At 57.0% G+C, this 18,287-nt stretch overlaps 1 protein-coding gene across 1 annotated transcript; it reads right to left on the bottom strand.

Moving 5' to 3' along the window:
• Positions 1-2,248: 2,248 nt before the first annotated feature.
• LOC115618191 (nuclear receptor ROR-beta-like) lies at positions 2,249-18,195 on the bottom strand. The gene is made up of 10 exons (XM_030509506.1): positions 18,018-18,195; positions 11,094-11,179; positions 10,853-10,994; positions 9,573-9,986; positions 9,060-9,181; positions 8,621-8,753; positions 7,147-7,254; positions 6,718-6,828; positions 6,449-6,561; positions 2,249-5,948 (listed from the first exon to the last, which is right to left on the bottom strand). The coding sequence occupies exons 1-10, from the start codon at positions 18,022-18,024 to the stop codon at positions 5,787-5,789; spliced, it is 1,398 nt and encodes a 465-aa protein (XP_030365366.1). The 5' UTR covers positions 18,025-18,195; the 3' UTR covers positions 2,249-5,786.
• Between the last annotated feature and the right edge of the window lie 92 nt (positions 18,196-18,287).

Below are 18,287 nucleotides of genomic sequence, written 5' to 3'. Positions count from 1 at the left end.
GGGACAGTCACTGCCCTGGCCCTACTGGTCACAGGTCCTCATCGCCCTCACCCCTCTGTACCCTTCACACCAAGCACAGAGCTGGGGGGGCTGCTGCCACTGTGCTGGTGTGGTTTTCTTTCCAGGTACACAGTGGGTTTGGGACGGGGCTTGTGCCGAGCCCTGCAGGCAACACCCTCAGGGGACACGCTAGCACTGAGCTGCTCCTGAGCCAGTCGCGGGCTCCATCTCCAACAGCATTACAGCATCCAGCCATCAGCTCTCGCCAAGGCTTAGCTCCAGGGTTAGTTACAACAGTTCGTAGGACCATAATATTAGGTTTGAGCAAACTCTGAGGCCTTCACACCACAAGTCTGCAAAGTGTCCCTAAAATATAGGTCTTGGGGCTCACTGCTTGTGTTCAGCCCCAGCTTTGCTGGGGTTTGCTCCCCAAAACGGGCACAGGCAGTGCCACTGGCTGCAGCATGGGTCAGCTGGGCAGATATTTTGGGAGGGAAAGGTCAGGCATCCTGTCTCCATCCATCGAGAAACATCATCCAGGGAGACCTTAGAGCAGCTCCCAGTGCCTAAAGGGGCTACAAGAAACCTGGAGAGGGGCTTTGGACAAGGGCCTGTAGGGACAGGCCAAGGGGAATGGCTTTAACCTGCCAGAGGGGAGATTGAGATGAGCTCTGAGGCAGAAGCTCTTCCCTGTGAGGGTGCTGAGGCGCTGGCACAGGGTGCCCAGAGAAGCTGTGGCTGCCCCATCCCTGGCAGTGTTCAAGGCCAGGTTGGACACAGGGGCTTGGAGCAACCTGCTCTGGTGTGAGGTGTCCCTGCCCGTGGAAGGGGTTGGGACTGGATGAGCTTCCAACACAAACCATTCCATTACCCCAGACACGCGGGGAATATTTTAGCTATAAACCAGTAGAGGTCACTCCGCCCCAGTAAATCCAGCGCTACTGGAGACGTGTGGCCACCGGTAGGGTGAGGTAGTGCTTACTGGGAGAAGGTGATGGACGGTGGGATGGCAAAACCCAAGGACGGCGATAACGGGCACCCAGGTCCCTTCAATACTGGCAGCTCCCGTCCTCGCTGTGCTCCATGTGGGACGGACACACTCGGATGGTCCCATCTTGCCACCTCTTGCTGATGGTGTTTGATGTTCCAGGGTCCTGCAGAGTCCGTTCTCCGCTGGTGTTAACACTGGAACTGAAAGTTCATTTTTCATAAACATGGTTTGTTTAAAGAGTAGCTCTTTGCAAGGATTTTTTAAACAGATTTCCCAAGCTTTATTTATTTTATTAAAAATAAATAAACGCAGGGAAACATGTTCATTGCTGTTGCCATCTCTTGGCAGCAGCCAGGTTTTATCCTGCAATATATAAACTCTGCATGTGGGACCTATGAGGAGGACGTATGCTGATCCCGGGAATGGCGGAGTGGCAGCAGTTGGGGAGCTGGTGAGGTGAGGCTGAGGATTTACTGACCCTGCAAGTTACATTACCTGCAGGTGCCAGGATTCCTTTGCATTGCTCTGCCCCACAGCTCCAAACAGTTCCCAACAGCTCCTGACAGTTCGACTGCTGCTGTTGAGGGACCCAACTGCTCTGGATTTGGATAGGGAGCGTGCATCCAGGTGAGGTTTTGAGGGATAGCAGAGGGAAATCAGGATGGGCTTTGCACGCTTAATACCGAGAGGTACCTTTGAAGTGTGTGAATCCCAATGGAGAGGAGTCCTTGCATTCCGGTCCTAGCATCCTTGTTGTATCCAGGGCATGCATCTTCCTTCCTTCCCTCCTAGGACTGGGAACTGTTTGAATCCATGTACCCCCTGCCCCAAAATGTGTCCCCAGCACAGTGAGGTGCTTGGTGGTGGTTTAACAGGTTTCCAAGATGAAGCCCCTCCTGGATCTTGGGTCTCCCTTGGAACGCTCTGGCTGGGAGGATGACGCGCAGTGGTTGGGAAGCGCTTGCAAGGGCTCTGAACCCAACGCACACCCATGGCAGAAAAACCCAACCTCTTCCCCTGCTCACATCAGTGTGTGCCTGGCTTTAAGTGAACCAATAATCACAGAATCCCAGACTGGTTTGGGTTGGAAGGGACCTTACGGCTCATCAAGTTCCAACCCCCTGCCACGGGCAGGGACACCTTCCACTAGTCCACACCAGTCTCACCCTTTGCTAGAATTTGGAATCCCAGTCACTGTTTCCAACATTATTCATTTTGTTACCTGCTAAAACAGACTTTATTTTAATTCCTGTGAATTCTGTGCAGTACACATCTATATACCTATAGAATACACCTCAAAACAAAAGGGTTTGGGGGTTTTTTTTTGTCCATACATTATATTACTTTTTATTTAATGTCATCAAAAATTCAGACAACACCTTTGTCCTTAAATAAACATTTCTCCCTCCCCTGCCCTCCCTTCCAAGCTGACTGGTCCGAAAGAGGAAATTTTATTTAGTTCTTTTCTTTTCTTTAAAAAAATAGAAATTACAATCTTACACGACAGAACATTCAATGAGAACAGAAGCATCTTCCTAAATCTAAAAAGTAAAACATTTCCATAAAACCTGTTGGTATCTACAGGTAGGTGTGTGTAGAGAGTGGTGAATGGAAAAAAAAGTGTTTTCCATTCCTTCCTTTCATTCGTATAGATAAAAAATAACATAAAACCAACTGAAACTTTATATAGTTTTCTCTTTTGCACCAACATTCACAAGAATATATTATATATATATATTTTATCCACTTTTATACACAGTGTGAGGGTTCTGGAGGTGGAAATGCACACTCAGCTAAACTGCCAGAGCAAACAAACAAACACAAAATGAATCTTCGTCTGGAAAAGAGCAATCCCTTGTGCTGAGGCTGCCCAGCTCACAGGAACCACTGCCCAGGGCCACTGGACACAAAAGGTCTCATGGCCAGTGGGATGGCAACAACCCCAAGACACCAAGGACCAAGCACTGAAGTGAGCTGGGGGTCTGGGGGCTCCCATCCAGCCCCATGCAGCTCCGGTGCAGGGAGAGCGGAAATCTCCCTTTTCCAGGCATTTCTACCCAGGGTTTTTCATTTGCTCTTTCCCTCCAAGCTCAATGCCTGCCTCTGCTGAGCCACTGCTCTCGGTGGCACAGGAGGAGCGTGAGGGACCTTGGCACAGCCACCGTGGCTAAAAGCAGGGGCTGCAGCCCCAGAGGTGCTAGGGGGGGTCGGCATGTCCCTGTCATCCCTTCCAACCTGTGCCACCCGTCCCAGGCAACAGACAAGTCGGTTCCTTTAAAAAGAACTTCAAAGTGCAGGTTCCCACAGTTTGGCAGGTTGAGTTACACGTTTAATGCTTCGAGTCTTCCCGAGATTCCCCACGGGAATCTCTTATTGCTCAGAATCCAAAATCTCTCCCTTGAGATGGATGCTGTGTCACAAGCCAGAAGAACCAGTGGCAAGGGCTCCATCTTTTCCCTATTTAAGGTGCTTTCTTGATTTCTTTGCCAAATGAAATGAAAACGGTGGCATTGACCATTGGTGCATGTTGGCTGACGAATGCTGAGGACATAAATAAAGGTGTGTGCTTTTTTTTCCCCCCAAGCATTTCAAACCACCTGAGGCTGTTTCCTCCAAGGGAGTCCTGCAGAAGCGGGGGGCGAGAGCCCCCTTCTCAAAGCACATTTGTTTTCTTGAGTGCTTTTCCCTGCAGAGAGGGGCCGGGAACTGAACGGTGCTGTCAGAAATGATGCTCCAAAAAAAAGGCACAACCCTCTAGATGAACAAGGCAGTGCTGACTTCTCACTTCTGTCCATGCTTCTAGGATCCAAGAGGGCAGGAAACAAGCCGGTGCATCCCCACCCCGGCGAACGCTGCACTGGAGAACAACGCATTGGCACTCAGCATCAGCAGCCTTCACCAGAGACCTGGGCTCCAATGCCTTTGGGAGGAGAAACAAGGCTGACCAACTCAAATATGCTCCAAGAAGGAGTTCAGATGGTGGTTAGCAAAACCAGAAAGCACAGGGCTGTATGTGGCAGGTGGCAGCTGCCAGGGGAATAGCATGGTCCCTAAATTCTCTCTGCCTTATACGAAAGCAAAAATCCCATCGGTTTCCTGGTGAGTCTTTCCTGGTTAAGCTTCGTCCATGGTTTTCCATAGGTCTTTAAGCTGAAAACATGAATATCCCCTACATTGCTAAGAAAGCTGCTCGTTTAGGTTAAGGGATGCAATTATGGAATTGAAGGTCTTCAGCTCACACTTGGAGATGATCTGAGCTGCCAGAGAACAGGGCTGGACGCATGAGAAATCAACATGAAGCAGGGAGACAGGGCTTGGGATTTTAGCCCTTTGTCAGCAGAAACTGGGGCTGCATCAGAGCAGGCTTTTTCCCTGTAGCTTTTGGCATTTGCTGCAGGAGGAGCAGGAACAGGGACAGAAAAACCATCTGCAGAGCCTGGCCATGGAGTCCATCAAGTGCCCCTGCCAGCTGTGGGCTATCGCAGCATCACCTCACGAATCCATCCCTTCTTCACCTCTTGAGCCTCCCAAGCTCAGAGCAGCAGGTCCTGACCACACCAGGGAAGGAATAAGGACCTTTCACTTCCCCTTGACCCCAATGGGCAGTTTCTCCCACTAAAAAGCTCCCAGGTCCTGCTAAATAGAGAACAAACCCCAACATAACAGAGCTCCTTGGAGCGAAAGCCTGGGTCTAATTCAACCTGCAATAGCAGCCACGACCATGCTTCCAATGGTCCCAGCGTGGGAATTGGGGACCTGGCTGTGGACTGGGCAGAGGAAAGGCCACAAAACCTCCTCTGGGTGCTGAGCTGTGGGTCTCGATAAGAGAACTACACACAACAGCCAGCACCAAGAGAGCCCCTGCCTGCGACGACGCGCAGTCAGGCACTGAGCCCTGGTGCCTGCACTGCTGCCTGCGGCTGCCTCCTGAGTACAGCAGCCAGGAGCTGGGGTTTGGCCACAGTCCCAAGGACAAAGCCCCTCCTCGGAAAGCACTTGGGATGTGGAAAGGTGGTAGGAGGTGGGTGGATGTGCCGGATTGGCTCCAAACACCAGCTGGACCGGCATTTGGGAGAATGCTGTGACAGAGGGCATGGAGACCTGCAGAGCTCTTTTCCCTTGAAACAGCCTCCTCCATGGGAAAATCCTGTGCTAAATCCCACCCCTGGCCACAGCCGGATCTTTCTCAGCCAAGCTCCTGAGGTCACCCCATGTCCTATGGGCTCGCTGCACCCGTGGGAGAAGGAATAAAGCAAAGGCTCTGCCTTCACCCTCTCCTCGGCTTCAGCTGGGAGCCCAAAGCTGCCGCCACCGACCTGGCCCACTCCTGGCCAGCCGAGTCTGCGTTGCCCCTTCTTTATCCCACGCCTTGTATTTGGGTAATAAAAAAATAAAATAAAAACAATAATTAAAAATAAAAAATAAAAACCAGAGATGGAGAGAGCAGCCAGGACAGCAGGAAGGGCCGTGCCATGAGCACAGCAACGTGTGCTCCCTCCTCCTGTGCTGCCTGGAAGAGTCGGTCCCCTACCACTGCCAGGAGCATCTCCTCTCCCGAGCAGGGATTTCACATTCATTTCACTGGTATGGCAAAGTCCGTTTGCTTATTCCTTCAAGGTGCTTTACATTCAAGAGCTATTGCAATCCACAGCGAGGAAACGGGGCTGGGATATACCCCAGCCCCCCGGGTTCTCTTGAGTTTGATTATTTGATTTAAATAAACTTCCCCAAACCTCTGGAGTTTAGTTTGTTTCCAAATTTTGGGGAACTTGAAGAGGGCTGGTGGCTCCCAGCTTTAGCTCTCCCGTGGGTCACTGTACTGAAGCTCCGAGTTGAAGACCTCCTTATAGAGGGGTGGGAAGTTCATGGCAGTCTCCGGGTGCAGGAGACGGAAAAACTCCAGCTTGTCCAAGTGCAGGTTGCAAATGGTCTTCATCAAGGGCAGCTTGGAAACCATCTGCAGGGAAAGGAGGAGCTGGTGACCACAGGGTTCCCGGCTAAAATCCTTTCCCTTGGGGACAAGCTGGTGGGTTTGGGGACCACTGGCACCATGGACAACTTCCACCATTGGGCAGCCTGGCAGCAATGTGGCTTTGCCTCCAAACCTACGTCTTTCTGCAGGACAACCAGACTCGAGGAGCCCCCAATGTCCCGCTCCCCATCCCAGCTCCATCCTGCCCAAAGCGTTCCTGAACTGGCTCCTTTTGCTCCAAACACCCATTGCCCGATGAGCTGCCAGTTTCAGCGGCACAGGGCTGCCTGTGGTGAGGATGCCTCTGCCTGCACTGCAACGGAGACGTGTGGCCTGTAGAAAGGGAAATTCTCCTTCTTCAACAGGTCCCAGGGCTCACCACCCAAAAACACCCATGCGTGGCTCATGAGCTTCAGCACAGCCACCTCCACCAGCTGAGACATCTCCCCGTGTCCCGCCTGGTTCCATGCATGCATCATCACTACCTTTGAGAGCTTGTCCTCTGCGGAGTGTTTCTTCTGGATCTCGTGCTGGAGGGCCACGTAGATCTTGTCCTGGAGCTTCTGCACCTTCTTGGACTCGGTCAGCCAGGGGCGATCTGCAGGAGATGGCAGGTCAGAGCCGCCACGGGAGCCTCCTCCAGCCTCCTTCCCTTAAATCACCCACCAATGAAGCAGCACTGAGATGTATGGGTCCACTCTCCCCACCTTTGGCATGAGACACCCCCCTCCCCGGCTGCAGTGTTCCCCCATACCTGGGGAGAGCAGGACAGCGGCGGTGAAGAGGGCGAGCTCCTCATCTGATAGCTGCAGGCGGCACAGGGTCCTCCCCAGCTCAAAGATGGCACCGATGAGGTCGTCACAGCCTGATGGGGGACAGCAGGGAAGAGGGGGATGTCACGGCACCCCCGGCAGCACCCGAGGCACGAAAAGCTTTCAGAAGATGAGACAGGTGAAGGTGGATCCCCAGCAGAAGGTGCCCATCATCACTGGGCTTCAGGCCAGGGCAGAAAGCGGTTCCCAACCCTGGCACACATCAACCCGATCCCAACAGGAGTGGGGGCAAATGCGGCAGGGTCTCACCCGCTCCTATCCCCCAGGGACAGGGATGCTGCTTTTCACCCAGCCCTGTCTGGGTGTCAAAAGGAGAGGAAAAGGAGAAAAGAGCCCTGAGAGGCTCTTACCGAGTGACTTGAACATCTGCATGCCGCCAAACTTCCCCTCGAAGAGCACGGTGTTGTTCAAGGGGTTGAACGCACGGATCATGCGGATCAGGAGCACCTCGAGGCAACCTGACGTAGGCAGAGAGAGCGCAGACAAGGGCAGGGCAAGGGGTTTCCATCAACCCAGGACCAAATTTAAGACAGACGAAAGCCCCCAGGGCAAGTTTGAAGTCCAGATTGTTCATTCCCAAGAGCAGAATGATTATTTCCAACAAATCCAGTTTGGGGGTTTTGGTTTTGGGGTTGGTTTTTTATTTTTAGGTTTCCAGTTGTGACCACAATATTTCACCAAAGGGAAATATTATCCATCATTTGCAGCCGGCCACAGAGATCCGTTGAGGTCATGGTGGAGCACCGAGAGAGGAGAGGGTGAAAACAAAAGAAAAGAAAATGGAAGGAAGAAAGGAAAGAATGAGTTAAACCACTCCAATGTGTCGGGCATGGCCAGCTCTGGCTTTGGGATACAGCACCCTGCCAAGATGCTGGCACATGTCCCCTGTGCTGGGTGAGGCTCTCGGCTCCCCAGCCCTGAACATTCAGAAACTGGGAAGGTTTTCCATTGTTTTGGGCATCTTGGGGTTTTTGCACATCGAGCTCCCTTGCCAGACAGACTGGAGGGACATGGGTGTGCGCTGCTGTTGGCCTCGTCTTCCCAGACTCTTCCCAGGAGAAGAGGCCAATCCTTTCCTCTTCTCCCTCCCGGCACAACTTTTCCCGGTGGGAAACCCACTGTGCTCATTTCCATCCCAGTTTCTGGGTGACATTCAGTTGAGGGTGCCCATGGAGAAAAGCCTCTGCCTGGGGTGGCCACTCCCCACGTCCCTCTCTATCCCATCACCTTTAAACATGAACTTCAACTCCTTCTAGCCCAGTACCTGTTCCCCAGGCGCTGATGTCGAGCCTGGAGGCAACCAGGGCAGAAAGGGAGGAGAGATCCTGAAACGAAAGCGCTAGCCAAGAGGAAAGATGGGATATATATATCCTTCCAGTGCCTAAAGGGGCTACAAGAAAGCTGGAGAGGGGCTTTGGACAAGGGCCTGCAGGGACAGGACAAGGAGGAATTGGCTTTAACCTGCCAGAGGGGAGATTGAGATGAGCTCTGAGGCAGAAGTTCTTCCCTGTGAGGGTGCTGAGGCGCTGGCACAGGGTGCCCAGAGAAGCTGTGGCTGCCCCATCCCTGGCAGTGTTCAAGGCCAGGTTGGACACAGGGGCTTGGAGCAACCTGCTCTAGTGGAAGGTGTCCCTGCCCGTGGCAGGGGGCTAGAACTGGAGGAGCTTTAAAGCCCCTTCCAACATAAGTCATTCTATGATGATTCTATGCTATGCCTTTGGCACCGTGGCTGCTGCTTGGGAGAGGTGTTGGGATCATGAGGAGTCTGGCAGGGACACGAGAGAGGCAGGGACATGAGGGGCATGGCTGGGTCCCTGCTCTTACCGGCTTTCAGGAGGATGATTTGGTCATTCTGGCAGAGCTCCATGAAGCCATCGATGCGCTTGGCGAACTCCACCACGTACTGGATGGCGTTGGAGATCTGCAGCGAGCACTGCTGCCACATGGCCTCGCAGCTCTGCCGGACAGCAGGGACAGCCCTTAGGGCTTGTTGCCACCCCATCGCCCCGGCTCCACTGTCCCCCCCATCCCACTGCACAGGGCAGGGGAGGGACCCAGGCCATCCATGGTGGGTGCTGGCATGAGGACACCCAGGATGTGACCTGCCACCACATCCACCTCCCAATATCGGGCTTTGGCAGCTCTTAGAGCACTGAAAGACCCTCCTCATCCTCCCCACCCTCATCCCTGCCTCAGCACAGCACCGGGGGACAGCAGTGGCCCTTGCTGAGGGCTGCCGTGGGGGCCGTGGAGCAGTGCTCACCTTGCTCTGCAGAGCACGGACCTCCTCGGGGGAATAGAGGCTCCATGCCAGGCGCTTGAGCTCCTCTGTTGTGTACTGGCACGTCTCCAGGTGGGACTTCACCACGTTCTGAGCCACCCGGTCTGCAAGTTGAGGGCAGCGGTGGGTGAGCCCCGGGGACCCCCGAGCCCCACACCCCAACACTGTCCTCTCCCGGGTCTCCTTGGGAGCTGCTGGGGCTGGAGGGGCTCATGTGTGGTGTAATGGGGATATGAGGACAGATGGGGCTGACTCCAAGGCACACCTATGGGGACCTTAGGTGTGCTGAGCTCCGTCAGTGCTCAGCCTGGAGGAGGGATGTGCTTGGGGCTGCTCTGAGAGCTGAGGCTGGGTCAGTCACTTGTTGTGAGCGTGCCCAGCACAATGTGGGCACCCAGGGCTGGATTCATACTGCAAGGTGCCCGGGGCTGCACCCAGCCCCATGCCCAGGGCTGCACACCCCAAGTGTGCCCGGCATCACACACCAACACTCACCGATCTCGAGGACGGAGATATCAGCAGCCAGCTGAGCGCCCTCCAGCGCGCCGTGCGCGAACAGGGCTGGCTCCAGCATCAGCTCGTAGATGGACTCCTGCTTGATGAGTGTGGCATCGGCCACATCCAGGCTGGACTGGTCGGGTGAGGGCTGCGCTGAGGCGAGCAGGTCGAGGTTGTAGTAGGTGCTGCTGCCATCAGGGGTGAGGGGAAAGTCGAAGAGGAGCCCGTCCGACAGCGTGGAGATGTCGTCTAGGTCCGAGAGCCCACTGCTGACACTGGTGGTGTAGACGCGGCTCAGAGGCTCAGGCTCATCCTTGGTGCCACCGCTCTGCTCCTGGCTCTGCTGGTGCTTCTGCACCTCAGCATAGAGGCTGTCCCGCTGCTTCTTTGACATGCGGCCGAACTTCACCGCTGCCGTGAGGAGAGAGCAGTGTGTCAGGGCAGCTTCCACCCCGAAGAGCACAAGCTGTGACCACCCGCATGCCCTGGGACAGGTCCTGGCTCCCGGAGGAGTGCGTGGTTGCATAGAATCACAAAATCATGGAATGGTTTGGTTTGGAAGGGACCTTAAAGCTCATCCAGTTCCAACCCCCTGCCACAGGCAGGGACACCATGTCCTTATATTGAAGGCATCAGAACTGCACACAGTGCTGCAAGTGGGGTCTCATGAGAGCAGAGGGGCAGGATCACCTCTTTTGACCTGCTGGTCACTGGTTTGGGTGTTTGAGTCCTGAGTGGGGCAGGAGACCCATCGGGTGCACCCTCCACTCCAGACTGACCCTGGGTTGAATGGAACAGAACCAATTTAAATATTCTCATGGAAATGCAAAAGCATTTCTTGCTTCCCAAAAACCTCCTTTCAGCACAGTGGAAGCAGCTTTGGCTCCCACAGGCCAACTCACTCCAAAGAATCAAGAGTAAATAAAAGTAAATAAAAGGAAATAAAAGAATCAGGCAGGTTGGAAAAGACGTTCAAGAGCATCAAGTCCAACCGTTCCCCAGCACTGCCAAGGCCACCACTAACCCATGGCACTGAGGCCTCGGCTACACGGTGCGTGAACACTTGCAGGGACGGTGACTCCAGCACTGCCCTGGGCAGCCTGTTCCAATGCCTGAGCACCCTCTGGGGAAGGAATTGTTCCTCATCTCCATCTAAACCTCCCCTGGAGCAGCTTGAGGCCGTTTCCTCTTATCCCATCCCTTGTTTCTTGTGAGAAAAGACAGACCCCACCTCACTACAACAAGGAGGAGGGAGAAGCTGCCGGGGCAGGACTCACCGTCGCGGGACATGCCGAGCGCCAGGCATTTCTGCAGGCGGCAGTGCTGGCAGCGGTTGCGGTTGGTGCGGTCGATCAGGCAGTTCCTCTGCCGGGAGCAGGAGTAGCTGGCATTGTTCTGCTGGCTCCTCCGGAAAAATCCCTGCACAGGACAGGGACGTGTTGGGAAAGCACCCAGCGAGATGCCAACCCCATGGCCGTGCACCCGCCGGCTCCCATTTCCAGGCAGCCCTGGGCTCACCTTGCAGCCTTCGCAGGTGATAACGCCATAGTGGATCCCTGAGGACTTGTCCCCGCAGATCTTGCATGGGATCACTTCAATTTGGGCTGTGGCAGAGGGGAAAAGGAGGGAAAACCACAGTGTTAATGACGGTCACCACTGAACTGAGCAAGGGGGATGCCCTCCCGCTGGGACAGCAGGGGAAACTGAGGCATGATAGCCAGAACTGCTGCGGCTCAGCCCTACCCGCAGACCCTGCAAGGATGCTTGGGCCTCAGAGAGACCCAGAGAGACCCTGGGTGTGGAGTATCCATAACTGCTTCCCCACCCTCTCCAGCAAGAGACAGGAAGAAAAGCCTTTTGATCTACAAGAGCACAGGGTGTTTGGGGACCATTCTGCCTGGGACCCTGTTTTGGAATCATTCCCCTTATTTTTCAGTGTGAGCACTCTGTGAGGCACCCAGGACAGGGACATCCTTGGCATAGTCACCATGGCTCTCCTGCCAGAGGTCTGGCCCAAGCAGAGGGTCCAGGGGCCCCATTGCCTCCATGCCAGCTCTTCTGAAACCCAGGACTGATATAGCCATCACCAGCTCAAGGTCCCGGTCCCCTTCCCCCTGCAAATCCGCTTCCCTCCCGCTTCTGCTTCGCTGGCACTGAGCTGCTAATAGGCTTCGTCCTCCTCATTTTCCAGCTGCCCCAGATCTGGGCTGCCTCTGCCTGCCCCACACATGCCGGGGGGGACGTGGGGCACCCCCGGGACTCGTACGTGCCTCCCAGCATCTCTGCACCCTCTAATCCCTGCTCCAGCCCCAGCTGGGCTCATCCTGGCATTGCTCTCGAGGGTGCTGGGCAGCCACGCCAAAATAACCCCCGCAGCCAGATTATGGTTATTTCAAATCTCCTGGGCCTGTGCAAATCCTCAGCTCGGGTAATTCCCTTCTGCCTCTCTTCTCCCCTGGGAACGACCAGTTCTGATCATGAGGGACATGTTTTGGAGGTCGCTGCTGGCGGGGGCCGCCTCTGCGGGTGACAGCCCCAAATGCTGGGCCAGCACCGCCTGCACCCCAGCACCTGGCTGCATCCTGGGGTCCCTCCCGAGCTCTGGAGCCAACCATCACCCCTAAATGCTGCGAAGGAGAAGCCCTGACTGCTCAAGGAGGCTGGACTGGGTCACACAAGCCTTGCTGCGCAGTGGGGCAGCTGGGCTGCCATCAGTCCCCCAGGCATCAGAGGGAAGGACTCACCCCAAGTCTGGGTGCAAGTGGAGGGACAGATCCCTCCTCCATCAGTGACTTACTGCTCAGCTCCTCCCCCAAATGCACTGGGTGATTTTGGGGTTCACCCCTTCCTCCTGAGGCTGCCAAGCTGGGCTTCTCCCAGGACTGTGTGTCGTCCCTCCCCAGCCAAAGGGGGTCACATCCCACCCTGACCCTCCTGCCTCTGCCTGCACCTCTGCTGTAGTTTTGGGCCTGGGGCAGCAGAGGTGACCCCCCCTGGGGTGGGCAGGGATGGCCAGGGCACCATCACAGCCACACCAGTCCCAGCACCCCCAACTGCACTGGCATTGCAGCCCAGGGTCATCCCTTTGCGGGTGGGACGGAGGCACCAGGAGGGTGACATGTGGCCACCCCCATCTCATCACCCATCTCTGATGGCTGAGAGACCACCCCCCAGTTCCCTGGCCCCTGCCACCACCCTCACCCATGCTGCTGGAGAGGGGTGCAACCCGCAAACCATGGCGACCACCGCGCACCCCCACACCCGGGGATGGGCTGGAGGTGGTGGCACGTCGGGGGGCACAGGGTGATGCTGGTGGTGGTGCCACCCCCAGCAGGAAGCGGCGTCAGCTCCTTACGCAATGTAATTGCAGGCGCGGGTGAGGCACCGTGGTGACACCGCGCCCTCACGCCCGCAGCCGATACTGCCGGACCCCGCAATTACCGGCACCACGCGCCCGCGGAACAGCCATAGCGAGCGTGGCCCTTGCACCCACGGCACCCAGTGAGCAGAGCCCGAGGGTGCTGCTCCACTCGCCCCACGGGACCCCAAAACCTGCTCACTGGCTCACAATGATGCCAACAGCCAAATGCTGTCTCCATACCCCCGGCCCAGGGAGAGGGGAGCCCCCCAAGAGTCCCCCGTAGCCGGTGCGGCAGAGCTCAGGGTACAGGGGATGATGCTGTTCTGGCTCCTCCAGAGCTGAGCATCACCCCTGGGTGCTGTGAAGGAGAAGCCCCGGCTGCTCGCTGTGTTCCCGCAGCCTTTGGGGCTCTAATTAGCATCCTGCTAATTACACACTGTGCTGCCACCGGCACCTGACCCGCTCATAAGACGTTCGCCCCAAATAACTGCCGTGGGGCTGCGGCCGTAACCCTGGCGTGGTGGCAATTACAGCCTAGAACAGCGTTTCATTGACGCTCTGTTTGTAGGCAGTGAGTGAATCACGGTGCCAGCTCCCTCAATGTCCCCTCGTGCCATGGCCACATGTCCCCTGAGACCCCCGGGGTGGGCAGACACCGCCCTTGGGCAAACCCAGCAGCACGGGGAGGGATGTGGATGCTGGTGGGGTGGCCTCCGCATCCCCTAAATCTCACCATGATCGGGGAGAAACATCACAGCAAACCCCACACAACCAGGCACAGCACACACACCCCCCCCCGCCGTGCCTCAGTTTCCCCCTGGAGCTGGGCTAAAACAGGGGAAAGGGAATAAAAAAAAAGGTTAAAAAAAATAAATTATCGTCTTCAGCCGGCAATTAAATTGTCCCGGCCGCGGTATTTGCTCTCCTCCCACTGTAAACACTTCTTGCCCAACTCCTGGCCCTTATGTAAGTGGCACCGTGGCACCATCCAGCCACCAGCTCAGCTGTGATGGTGACAACCAGCCCCTGGTCCGGTGGCTCCGTGGCTGGAGCCATCCTGTCCCACTGACACACTTTCTGCCTGTGGCCCCACGCGCTTGTGTAACACCGCGGCCGTTAACCCTTCCCACGGCCACAGCGGGATGGAGCCGCGGCTGCAGCTCGACCTCCCGCCATGGGGATGGGACCTTTGGGGAATTTTTGGGGTGATGCCTCAGGCTGGGGACACCCATTTGCTGCCCCGAGCTGTGGGTCTCTGTCAAGGTTGCAGGTCCATCCCTGCATGGTCCCCCAGGTCTCCTGCCACCCCACTTCCTCCCATGACAGACACCTTCCTCTCCATCACCTGCGCCCCAAAACATGACAGGACCTGCAGGATCTGACCACGGGGGGCTGGACCCTCCCTTTGTGGTGCAGCAGCCATGGGTGGCCCCATCTTCCTCCTCCTCCCTATCCTTCCCCTTGGCCGTATGATCTCACTGCTGAGAGGGGGGTCACCCCAAAGCCTTCAGCACCCTACCAAGCTCTGGGATGTGCTGCAACCCCACTGCTGTGAGGAGCTGCCCCCGACTCCAGCCAGCTCAATGGGGACCGAATATCCCTTGGCTGAGGGGGGAGGACTCCTGGGGGATGGAAAAAATGTTGGGGGGCACTAGCAGGTCCCTGCAAATCCTCTGCACACAGACCCTCAAGAGCCCACACCCCCTTAAACCCATGGGGCTTGGGTCAGGATACAGCCACAGGAACAAACCCACCGCTGGGACCCGGGTGCCCCTTGCTGGGGAGCCCCACTCTGGGTGTTTTGGAGGTGGCTCTGTGCCCCTGTGGCCACCCCTGCCCCAAATCCCCCCTTGGCTGCTGTGGCCAGAGCAGGGCCGGCAGCTTCCCCAGTGCCCTGGCTCATTACCCAGTGAACATGCTGGGAAAGTAGGTCTGTGCCCCATCCTGCTGCTGCGATCAATGCTGCAGGATGGGCACCTCCGGTAATTAGCAGCAGCCCCACAGCCCTCCCTCACCCCCCAGCCCCAGCCAGGGCACCAGGATGCTCTGATGCTCCATCACCACCATCCTCTCCCCTCTAGCTCAGCATCCCCACTGGCACACCCAGAGCAGGGGGAGGACGATGGGTCCAGGCTGCACAGAGACATGCAGGGACCCATGGGGACACCAGGGACCTATGATGCCATCCCACCTCTCCATCCCTGCCCCAAAACCCAGCTCTGCTCCTTCATCCCCTGCAGCAACCTCTGACCCGGCTGCTGCTCCCCATTGCACCCACCTCCAGGAGCCTCTGCACTTCCCCACAGCAATTAGGCACCGTTGTATTTCGGGAATGGTTGGCCGTGGGGTAAAGGAGGTGCAGAAGGAATGAGTAAGTGAATAAAGGGAATGATCATCCCTTTACACCTGCTGATGGTTTTGCTTTTAAACAGGCTCCTGCACTGTGGCACCCCAGGGTCCCCCAGCACCCCGGCATTCCGCTGTCAATGCTGGCAAATCCCATCCCCATCCATGCACCCTGTGGGTAACCCCAACTGGGCTGGGGCTGCCCGAGGCTGGGGCCGTTTGCAGCCAAAGCACTGGCTGCAGGGGCACCGGCAGCACCGGGGCTGTGCAGGCAAGAAGGAAAATGTGAATTACCCAACTCCAGCCCCGTGCTGGGTGATGCCGGACGTGGGAACCGCTTCCTTCATAGATTAGCAGAGATTTCCTGGAAACTTTGGGCCAGAACCAGGCTCAGCCGCTCACCCCCTGTCCGGGCTGACCCCATGGCCACGCAGCCGGTGGCTTCACAGCCACCCTAAGGAGCCGTTTGTTTCCTGTCCTGTGGCGCAGTGCATGTCTCCAGCTTGGAAATCATAGCAAGCAGCTCACCCCAAGCAGCAGCAGGCGATGAGGCTCCCCACAGCCACCTTGCTCCTGCCCTGGCTGCTCTGGTTCACCGCCTCACCTGCCGCACAGCACTGCACCAAGGCCACTGGTGCAGGATGCAGCCCTCTGCACACTGGCTGGCACAGGAGGGTGGCAAAGGTGCGGTGGTGGGGATGGGGACCTGCCACCAGCATGGGGTGCATAGAAACTGGGCTGTGGTGGGAGAAACCTCTGGCCCTGCAACTGAATTAGGGGGAATTATCTCTATGGGGCTAAATAAAAGTACTCAGTTGGGCTCTGCTCACCACATCCAATAAACCAAGTGTGATTTAGACATCATCAGCTCTTTAAATAGCCACTGCCAAGTTCAAAGTTAAATGGGACAGGCAGGACAGGCAGGGATGCTGCCAGCATGGCCCTGCCAAGCTGCAGGGTTGACACATGGGGGAGACAGCATCTCCCCATCACTTTGCTCTCCCCCTCCATGTGCTGCTGCTCCCCAGGGTTATCGGGGTCAAGGATCCCAAATGCTACCTGGATCCCTCAGGACCCCACGCTGTCAGCAGCCACCTTTCTCTTCCAGCCTTCTTTTCAGGAGGTGAAGGGCATGGCCATCCCCATCCCATGGTACCCAGGACGGGTGCAGCCGTCGTCGTGCCGGGCGTCCTCGCCTGCGCCAGCGTGTGCACGCCGCCGAAACGGGCCGGGAAGCTCCTCCTCCACCCTCTCTGATTTTTCCAATGACAGATCTAGGTCACTAGGACAAGTCGGGAAGGCAGCCGAGCCACCGCACGCTCCGAGCCACGCCGCTTGCAAAACAAGCGAGCGGGAGGGCTGGAAACCCTATAGGATTATACAAGGCAAAGCCTCTCGCCTGGCCCTGGCGCAGCCGCCGTGCGGGGAAGGACAAGAGCGAGGAGCTGCTGTGGCCCCCAGGGAATGGGGCAGAGCTCTGGCCCTTTGGGGGGAGAAAATAGAGATTGAATCCATTTGGCATCATCACCACTTGGGCGAGAGATGGGGACCCTGTGCTGGGCTGGACTGCGGGAAAAACACCCGACAGGGGGAAATGGTGTGAAATCAGGGGGGGCTGGGCCTTAACTAGGGGCAACACGCAGTAATTTGGGGGGAGGAAATAAATTTATAAAGGAAAAGTTCACCCAGCTGCTAATTAAACCCAGTGCTGCCTGTGCAAGTGCTACGTAGGAGCCAGTGTTATTCATTAGGCAGGCGTTAATGCTGCCCTCCATACTAATAAAGGTGAAATCCCAGGATGTCGTGGGGTGGGAAGGGGATTTGGGGGCTCACCATACCCTTGCCCCACCAATGACATGAGAGTGCAGCGGGTTGCAGAGTCGCAGCACCCACAGCCACAGGAGGGAGAAAACCCCATATGAGGAGCTTCAAGATGTATGTCCTAGTACATACAACCCCCAAAATGTGCCATTTACGCACATGCACCCAAAAACACACCTAACGAAGTGCACAAGTGGGTCCTGGTGGGATGAAGAGCTCGGGCACGGCAGGTGATGATGGAAAACAGGGATGAAAATCCCACCCTAGGGTGCGAGGTCCCAGCCGTGCTCCCAGCAGCTCCACTGGGAACAGGCACGGGATGGGCTGGGTCCCGCCATCACTGCGCCACCACCACCGGGCCCGGTGGGTCATCCCGCCGGAGCCTTCCTCCCTCCCTCCTCCTCCTCCTCCCAACCGCCTGCTTTGCAAAGCGGAGGGATGAAAAGTAGGAATCGTCTTTATAACAACGGCTGAATCCAGGCAGGCACTGGCGCAACTCACGCCCTTCCCTGGACTAGGGGCACCCAAAATCGCGGCTGGTTTCCCCTTCTCTCTCCGGCGGCACCGGCCCGGCCCCTAACCACCCCCAAAGCCGCGGGAAGGGGGAAAAGGGGGAAAAAACCACCACAAATCCAGCCCTGGTGGGAGCAACATATTGGAGAGGAGATTAAGGGGTTTAGTGCAAGGAAAAGCTTAAGAGCGGGTTTAAGCCGGCGTCGGAAAGCGAAGCAAAACAAACAAGAATTTTATTCCTAACGAAGGGGGGAGCTTGGGAAGCGGGACAGAACCCGGCGGGGCTGATGCGGGTCCCCCCGTGTCCTCGGCGGGGCTGATGCGGGTCCCCCCCGTGCCCCACCGGAGACAACTTTTGCCGCTGCCTCCCCGCAGCCGCCCCCCGCTCGCCCCGCACTCACCTCGCATCGTGGCCAGCGGCAGTCAGGACCGCGCCGGGGGGCGCATGGGGCGGCACCGGGGGTCCCTGCGGCGGGGCGGGGGGCGGTGGCACCGGGGGGGGGGCACCGGGAGGCACCGGGCAGCACCGGGAGGCACCGGGCGGCTCTGGCACCTGCCCCTCCGCCGCGCCGCTGACCCACTTCTGCCCGAGCATGCGGCCGTTCACATGACGAGCCCGCTCCGCCCCCCCCAAATCGGTTTCACTTCCAGCCCCACCTCCTGCCCTTCCT

Source organism: Strigops habroptila, chromosome 20, assembly GCF_004027225.2.
Source record: "Strigops habroptila isolate Jane chromosome 20, bStrHab1.2.pri, whole genome shotgun sequence".
Lineage (NCBI taxonomy): Eukaryota > Metazoa > Chordata > Aves > Psittaciformes > Psittacidae > Strigops > Strigops habroptila.
Note: the sequence above shows the minus strand (reverse complement) of the source record. Positions and strands in the feature narration are given on the sequence as shown.

Coding starts and splice junctions, on each gene's coding strand:
- LOC115618191 (XM_030509506.1), bottom strand. Junction 6,562..6,717: donor CGCTGTCCTGCTCTCCCCAG/GTATGGGGGAAC, acceptor CATCTCCTGCAG/ATCGCCCCTGGCTGACCGAG. Junction 5,949..6,448: donor CAGAGGACAAGCTCTCAAAG/GTAGTGATGATG, acceptor CTTTCCCTGCAG/ATGGTTTCCAAGCTGCCCTT.